Genomic DNA, 8,910 nt, shown 5'->3' with positions numbered 1-8,910 from the left:
ATGAGTCCTCTATGTATGTTTGTTTAACTTGTACATCGGATTTAAGAATAAAATAATTTGCATACCCTTTGAAAATCATCTTTATAAATTTTAGAATATCCTCTACCTAAAAGAATTAAAAAAAAAACTTGTTTTTTTACTCATTTTTCTTAGGTATATTTTGAGAATTAGTGAAGTAAGTTCTTGTAGTAGTGTGACTTTTGTAGATAAAACATGGGTCAACTTTATTCCATATAGTGTTAATAGTGCTTCGCTTACGCTATCTCTAGCTACTCTTGATTATCACGTTAAATTTTTCAAAATTGAATCTTAACATATTTCAAAGGAAATGCATTTTATTTAAAACATTCATTCTTTCAAAGATTTAGAGTGGCTTATAATCTATGTTTTTTTTTCATCAGTAGAATTCTTGGTATCTTGTTGCTTCTTAATTTTATCATTAATGTTATTTTCAAGTTTTCAAGTTATGTGGGACTTCAATCCTAAGTCACTATTTGTAGATTTAATGAAACCTTTCTTATGTCTATAATATAATTTATGAGCTCTTATAAAAAGCGGGGGAGGGGGGTATAGTTTTAGGTATGAACTAGGGATTATGGTTTGTTCAGTTAGATGTTATAGTTAGTATCAGCCTCTTGATATTTAATTTAGTCCAGATGCAAGTGATACTTAAAATAATATTTTCTAATTTATAAACTATGATTCTTACAACTTTCGGGCATTTATTTATATTTCATAAATTATTTATTTAAATAAAGATTTACTTTTGTGTTTCACATAGATCTCTCGGTAATGGAAACATCTTTTATAGAGTTAGATGATTTTTAGTTAAAGTTATTTTCATATTCTTTCTAAATGTATGTGATTGTATGTCCACTTATTGATTTTTCATATTTTATTTTTTAGGTCTTCCCTTCAAATGTGTAATGAAGAAAACGAAAAGAGTCACTGATAATCACTTGAAACGCATTTTTATATACTGGTGTGTTTCATGTAAATTACAATAATACCTAATTGGGACATATATAAATTGATGTAATTGTATGTCATTTTAGACTCACAGAGCACGTGAAAGCTATATTCTATATTCTTATAGAACTTCTCTATGTAAAACAATAGTTATCAGCTTATTTTTCGTGTTTTCTTAAAGTTAGTATGAAAGAAATGAGAAAAGGGTACTTCATTATTTGGAAAAAAAAAATCATTATATTGATGTGCTTCATTTAACTATGTACATAGCTTTACCAATATATAGATTGACATTGTTGCTTCATTGTGATTTCAGGTTCAGGAAGCATTACAATAATTTGTTTGGACTTAATTAAATCACTGAACTTCTAAAAGAAAAGAAAGCTAACGGCAATGTCGCGTCGTACTAGTACAAGAAATATCATTTTGCGAAATGAGGCCACTTATCAATATGGTCATGTAAGAACTATGACCTCTACTGCACGTAGTTCTAGAATTTCCTATGTAAGACCAGGAATCCGTCTCAATGGTATGGTACTCAATATTTCGGGATATTATTATTCCTCTGATGGGAGCTTAACTATTGTTTTGGCTAATGGAACAAACATATACCGTGTTACCATTGTTCCAAGAAATCGTTTTTCCTATTGGATTCCGAATGAAATGCTAACAAATACAATGACTCCTGTCCTACCAAATATGAATAATTTATGGAGCTTGCCTTATCCTGTGATGAATTATGCCTCAAGATTTGCGGATGTGAACCATGGACCAAATCGTATGCCATTTCCACTACATCCTGCCAATTTTCATACGGTTAGTTTAGTCGTCTTCTCTTTTTTAGCTTTATTTTTCTTTTTAATCATAAATTTATTGCAATCTTCATATAATTAGTTTTCTCATACTCATACTTAATTTAATTACTAACTTAGAATTATCATGCTATAAGTATGTTTTAATGTTTAGATGTAATTATTTTTAATGATTGGGTTGTGTTAATTGTTAAATCTCCATAGTAATAAGTACTAATTTGCTTTTATGTTAAGGAACCATGGTTCAACTATAGGTAGTTGTTGAGGTGTAGAGAACCATTCTGTGCATATGCATTCCACTCCATAGTTTGCTAATCTATTAGCGACATGATTACCTTCTCTATAATAAGTATGGTGAATGATAGTAACTTCAAAATTTTGTATCACCCTCTTAATATGTTGGATATCATCCCAAATGCTCCAGGAGGTTTAGAAGTATAAGTAATCCATTGGACAAGTAACAAAGAATCAGTCTCGACTTCAACCTTCCTGATGTTATTAGAGCAACACCATTCTAGTCCCTATAGCATATATAGCATTAGTTTCAACTTGATTATTAGATACTTCACCCAGATTGAAGGCATAGGCTGCAATCAACATTCCATTCTCATCTCTGGTAATACCTCCATCACTACCAGGGCCTGAATTGCCCCTGGAAGTCCCATCAGAATTTAATTTTAAGAAGTCATGTCCAGGTTTCCTCCACTTTATCGCCATGATAGTATTAAATGGTTCGACATTGAAAATTTCATCATAGAGCTTATTTTTTTATATTTCAACTAATTAATTTATCTTTTTACTTCTGATATAAGTTTATTTTCTAAAACATGAATATTTCAAAATATAAGATATTTTTTTTCAAAATATGATCTATATATAATTTTAACTAGAGTTAAATGGTAAATAATACATTTGAAATATCAGATATTATTTTGTTGATTGCCTAATGTGATTTGCATCTTTCTTGGATAGCCTATGGGTAGGTTTTTGCTTCTGCATGAATCCTTAAAACTAACTTTTAATACAGAAAAAGATAATGAAAAAATTTATCACTTGACAAGAGTTTCTTAAATGATAATGGTTGTTCAATTTTATAAAATTTCCATGCCTAGTTGATTTTTCCTTGCCAAGCAAATTATGTATATTTGATCTGTAACATTTACTTCTTTTTAGAGATTATAACAAGTTGTATGTGACATTTTAGGTACAAAATTTCATGACTCAAATTTTTCATGTTTGAGTTATGATAAAATAATGGACAAATAATAGTATAATTTATTTTTCTTTATGAAATAATTTCTTCGTACAAACTATGATCTTGAATTTAGGGTTTGTTGGCCCGTCAAGATCAGACTGGAAATGTTAATAGGGGATTGAGCAGAGAAGTCATTTTTGCACGTATGAATTGCGTCATGTATCAGTCAACTGAAATATCTACAAGTGATGAGGATACATGTTCTATTTGTTTGGTAAAGACTTTATTTTCATTTGATTGTCTCCTCCTATTGCTTAAGGTCTAGTCATGTAAGTTCAATTGTTTTCTTGATTTTGTAGGATGGCTTCTCTGATGGGCAGATTATTGGAAGCACTGACTGTCACCACACCTTTCACTTTGATTGCATCAATCAATGGCTCATGCAAGTGAATTCCTGCCCCATTTGCAGAAGGACTGCATTGGCAGTCTAAATATTCCAAACTAGAATTTTATTACTAGAACTTTTTCATTATGTGCTTGTCAATTTGACAGTTAACTTGTAAAATGTATATTGAGCATTTTGTGTACTGAAATGGTTTGTTTAAAATATTATGATCGATATGTGTTTTCAATGTACCCTTTGCATCCTGGAGGAGGTGTGTAGTTTCTTATGCTATGAAAAAAATATGTTGTTTGATGATACAAACATAGAGTTAACATGTTGTGCTCACTAATTACTTTTCCTAAAATAGAACTAGTTGAGATAGAATGAGTTTGCACGTCCACTTGAGGTGCATGTTCATTTTACTTTATTAACTGAGGACTTATTGGAAACAACCTTTCTAACTCATAAGATAGAGGTAAAATTTGCATACATTTTATCCTTATCAAACTTCAATTATGGGATCATATTCGATGATGTTGTTATATATTCTATGGTGCTCCCTAGTAGCTTAATTTGTTTATTACAATTGTCTAACCTCTCAATTTCCCTTTGTTTAGGTATATTATATGTTGGGGATTTTAATTCTAGGAAGATCTTTTAAACCCTGATATGAGTTACAAAGTTAGTAATATGCAAAATGAAGGGTTTGTTGTGTGTTGAAATGGTGGTAAAACCTTGTGTTCATGTTGATTAACAAATGGTAATTGAATGAAAGATAAATCGTTAGTACACATATGGATGGAGTCCTGTTCAGTTAAAATTTTACATCCTTCATTTATATGGCATTTATGTTATTTACACTTATAAAAAGGAAAAAACAAATTCTCATTAGCAGATAACAAAGGCCGTTTCATCTAATCATTAATGACAATGTAATGGAAATGTCCTCCATTTAAGGAAATGGTCTATTTTGGACATTTTTGTTCTTTTTATCTTATTTTTGCTTTTTGGCAACTTTCGTTCTTTTGATCTTTTAATGTCCCTTTAATCCTCAATATCGTATAATACCAAAATTAGTTATGTTCAAAGGGTGTATTCAATAATTTTCTCTTGTACGGTACTTTCTCTATATGGCACAATCCAAAAACTCAGGACATGATGACACCTACTAGCATCCCATCAGTAGGTAAACCGAATTGATAGACAGAAACAAGAAGTAATGGGTTATCATGCCGAAGAGAAGAATTCAGAAAAAAAAGAACAAATATCAAATTAAAATAAGAGGCGAACTGTGCACCTTTATCAAGCTTTGTACCCTTATGATCCTCCATATGACTCCAAAAATGAGAGGTGAATTGTGCACCTCTATCAGGCACAATAGAAATGGGCAGTCCATGCAACCGAACAAATTCACGAATGTAGATCCTAGAAAATTGCTCTGCATTATAGTTAGTCTTCACATGAATGAAATGAGACGAATTGGTCAACCGATCCACAATAACCCAAATAGAATAAAATTCACCCAAAGTCAAGGGTAATCTAGTTAGGATATCCAAGGTAATGCACTCCCACTTCCACATAGGTATGGGCATCCTTTGAATCGTACCGCCCGGTATCTGATGCTCATACTTCACTTGTTGACAGTTCAAGCACTTGAAAACAAAGTCCACAATATCTTTTTTCATACCACACCACCAATAATGTTGCTTCAAATCGTGGCACATTTTTGTTGCCCTTGGGTGAATAGAGTATTTCGAACAATGAGCATCCTCTAATATCATACGCACCCAACCACCAACTCCAGGAACACAAATACGGCCACAAATCCTCAAAATTCCCTCGGGATCAAAAGTCACCGACTTGGCTTCACCTCTCAACACCTTATACCAAATTGCTCTCAAATTGTCATCCTCAACTTGGTGGGCACGAATCTGATCCATCAATGTAGACCTAGCCTTTAACGAAGGTTAAAACATGGTGAGGTAAAGAAATATTAAGTCGAACCAACTGTCTAGCCAACAACTGAACCTCTAAAGCCAAAGGTCTCTCCTCCACCTTAAGAAAGACTAAGCTACCCATACTAGGTTCCTTCCAACTCAAAGCATCCGCTACCATGTTTGCCTTTCCCGAGTGATAAAGAATGGTGATTTCATAGTCCTTCAATAGTTCCAACCATCTACGCTGCCTCATTTTCATATCTAAGAAAAGAGATACTTAAGGCTATGATGATCAGTAAAGACCTCACAATGCACACTATAGAGATAATGCCTCCATAACTTCAAGACGAAGACCACTGCCACTAATTCTAAATCATGAGTAGGGTTGTTCTTCTCATTCACCTTCAACTATCGAGAAGCATAGGCTATGAATCTCTCTTTTTGCATCAACACACCCCTTAGGCCAACACTCGAAACATCACAGAATACCACAAATGTCACAACCTCCTCGGGTAATGTTAAGATAGGTGTTGAGCTCAATAACTCCTTGACCTTTTGAAGTCTTAACTCACACTCATCGGTCCACAGAAACACCACATGCTTCTGAGTGTACTTAGTCAATGGAGTTGCGATGGAAGAGAAACTTTGAATGAACTGACGATTATTGCCTGGTAACCCGATGAAACTTTGTATCTCTGTTTGGAAAGTAGGTCTCACCCAATCACAAACTACCCTAACCTTGGCCGGATCAATCATAATACCTTTCTTGGTCACCACATGACCCAAGAAAGCCTCGGACTCAAGCCAAAACTCGCACTTGGAGAATTTGCATACAACTTCTCTCTCAATCTCTAAGGTACAGTCCTCAAGTGACGAACATGATTGATCTCATTCTTGGAATAAACCAAGATATCATCAATAAACATAATCACAAAAGAATCCAAATAAGGCCAAAATACTCAGTTCATCAAGTCCATAAAAGCGGTCGGAGGATAAGTTAGTCCAAAGGATATGATTACAAACTCATAATGCCCATAATGAGTCATGGAAGTTGTCTTCGGTATATCAAAATCCCGAACTCTCAATTGATGGTAGCCAGACCTCAAGTCAATCTTGGAGAACACTAATACACCCTAAAGTTGATCAAACAAATCATCGATGCGGGGAAGATGGTACTTATTATTGATCGATCGTAGTCTTGTTCAACAATATATAATCGATGCACATCCTCATACTACTATCCTTTTTTCTTCACAAATAAGACTAGTGCACTCCATGGTGACAAACTAGGACGAATAAACACTTTATGCAACAAGTCCTCCAGTTGAGCCTTCAATTCCTTCAACTCCACCGGAGCCATCCGATAAGGAGATATGGAAATGGGCTTGGTGCCCGACTCCATGTCAATCAAAAAGTTGATGTCACGGTTAGGAGGAACACTTGGTAAGTCGGTAGGAAACACATCTATTAACTCTTTCACCACTCTCATTGTCTCGAAAATAGATGGATCTTTCGTAAGATTGTGAATATGTGTCAAATCAGATAAGCACCCATTTTCCATCATATGATAGGAACAAAGAAAAGATATCACTCCCTTTGGATATTAACTCTGAGCACCCGCACCCTTCTACACCAATTGAGGTAAAATGGGGTAAAATCAAGACACTATCTTTGTATAATAATATAAGATTGCATGGAGGGGAGATAACCAGTTCATGCTCAATATCACATCAAAATCAAGTATATCAAGTAAAATCAGGTCTGCCTGAGTCCCTCTATCAAAAAATGCCATAACACACCTCTGATACATCTGATCCACCACTAAGGAATTGTCTACAATAGTTGAGACGCTAATAGGCACAACAAGGGACTCACATATATGATCAAGACCCACAACCAAATAATTAGACACATAAGAGTAGGTCAACCTGGGATCAAATAATAATGTAGCAGAACAATGACAGGCTGGGATAGTACTTGTGATCAATGCATTTGAGGCCTCTGTCTCGGATCTACCTCGTATAACATAGAGTTGTCTATGGTTACCACTAGTTTGAGAGCCACTACGAGCACTATGTAGAGCTCCCTAAGCTCCTCTCTTAGTACCCTTGGTACAACCTCTAGTACTCTATGAAGTACCACACACCACTGTAGATGGCGTAGAACGAATAGCATGTGATCCTGACTAGACAATATAAGAGAAATGTCTAGGGAAATCCTTTGTGTTGTGCTCAAACTCCTCATAAACAAAAATAAAACATGAGGACCTAAACCCCATTGAGAGTAACTAGAAGAGTCTACACACCATCCCTGACTTGAAGAGCCACTATGCATGCCTTGACCGATCTGACTAGGCCTTGATCTGCTAACACCATATGTACTCTAAATAGCTACCAGTACTGGTCTACCCTAATAACCCTGTGAGCCCTAACCTGAATAATCTCTACCTCTAAATGAATAACCGTTGAACTGGCCCTAGCGATAAAACCTCTTGGCACCGCTACCCTGTCTAGCGTGCTGAATACTCTCGATCATCCTGGAATGACTAATATTACTCTAGAACGTACCACCTGATAACACAAGAGAAGTTGCGACCTCTTGAAGATAATTGGCGAACACCCTTACCAACTTACAAATCTACTCAAACTCTGTGGGAATACTCGATATTGCATAATGGGACAGCTAATAGAAATGAGCTCCATACTTATAAACTAATAAAGAGCCATGCTCCAATTTATCGAACTTATCCCTGCACTGATATCTAAGGCTATAGGGAAAAAACCTCTCAAAGAATACCTTAGTAAACTTCTCACAACCCATAGCAGAAGAATCAACGGGCCTACAAGCAAGAACTAATCTCCACCACTCCTTGGCCACTCTTGAAAATTAAGAAATGTAAGACACCCCATGAACACTTTTTAAATTCCAGAAGTAGAGGAGCCTATGTAGAAGAAGTTGTGGAAGAGCACCACCACGGTTCAGGTCCCGACACATGGGGAATTAATTTAGGTGCAAGGATCGTGAATCAAGGGAAGAATGAGACCATAATTTGGAAGTCACCCCCGATCGAGACCTAGATAACAACCTAACTGAGTATGTCATAATGTCCGTATCATGGTGAAGATAAGGTAAGGTTGTGATTTTTTCTTAAAAAATAAAACGAACGCCTTCGAGTTATTGGCTCATCCAACCCAGAAGCATTCATGAGTCGCTAGTTCAACTGTCCCTCGGAGACAGGGTCAAGAAGTACCATGCATGGTTTCCCCCGTCCTCTAAGATGCCCAGGTCGAACAACATATCCTGGAACACAATGAAGAAGTCAAAAACCTCATCTCCATCTGAACTATCAAATCCAAGAGGTCCCAATCTAACGAATCTCTCTCAAAACTTTTCTGCTCGGTAACCGACCATATTTGCACCAGTAGAAAGAGGTGGAGCTACAAATCTCAAAACGGCCAAAGAAGGAACTAAAGAGGAATCAGGAGTCTGAAATCCCATACTTAGCCCCTGAACTGACGGTGTAGCACCAACTATAATAGGAGAACCAGTAGTAACCGGCCAGATACCAAAAGTAGGGGCACTATCCAATGTAGAAAATAACCTGCCAATCAA

The 8,910-nt window shown here is 35.6% G+C and overlaps 1 protein-coding gene across 1 annotated transcript; it reads right to left on the bottom strand.

The window, feature by feature from the left end:
• Window positions 1-3,311: 3,311 nt before the first annotated feature.
• LOC125823483 (uncharacterized) lies at window positions 3,312-5,301 on the bottom strand. The gene is made up of 3 exons (XM_049502860.1): window positions 4,968-5,301; window positions 4,652-4,799; window positions 3,312-3,450 (listed from the first exon to the last, which is right to left on the bottom strand). Exons 1-3 carry the CDS (start codon window positions 5,299-5,301, stop codon window positions 3,312-3,314), a joined length of 621 nt encoding a protein of 206 aa, XP_049358817.1.
• Window positions 5,302-8,910: the final 3,609 nt, after the last annotated feature.

This window comes from Solanum verrucosum, unplaced genomic scaffold (assembly GCF_900185275.1).
Source record: "Solanum verrucosum unplaced genomic scaffold, falcon-dt-bn FXZP01000012.1, whole genome shotgun sequence".
Classification (NCBI taxonomy): Eukaryota; Viridiplantae; Streptophyta; class Magnoliopsida; order Solanales; family Solanaceae; genus Solanum; species Solanum verrucosum.
This window is presented reverse-complemented; position numbering and strand designations above follow the sequence as displayed.

Bases quoted from the DNA above. Each gene is read 5' to 3' on its own strand.
- LOC125823483 (XM_049502860.1), bottom strand. From the start codon at position 5,301: ATGGATCAGATTCGTGCCCACCAAGTTGAGGATGACAATTTGAGAGCA. The intron at 4,800-4,967 runs GTACGATTCAAA...ACTATAATGCAG, and splicing joins TGAGCATCAGATACCGGGCG to AGCAATTTTCTAGGATCTAC. The intron at 3,451-4,651 runs GTTCGCCTCTTA...CTGCCAATGCAG, and splicing joins AAGCTTGATAAAGGTGCACA to TCCTTCTGCAAATGGGGCAG.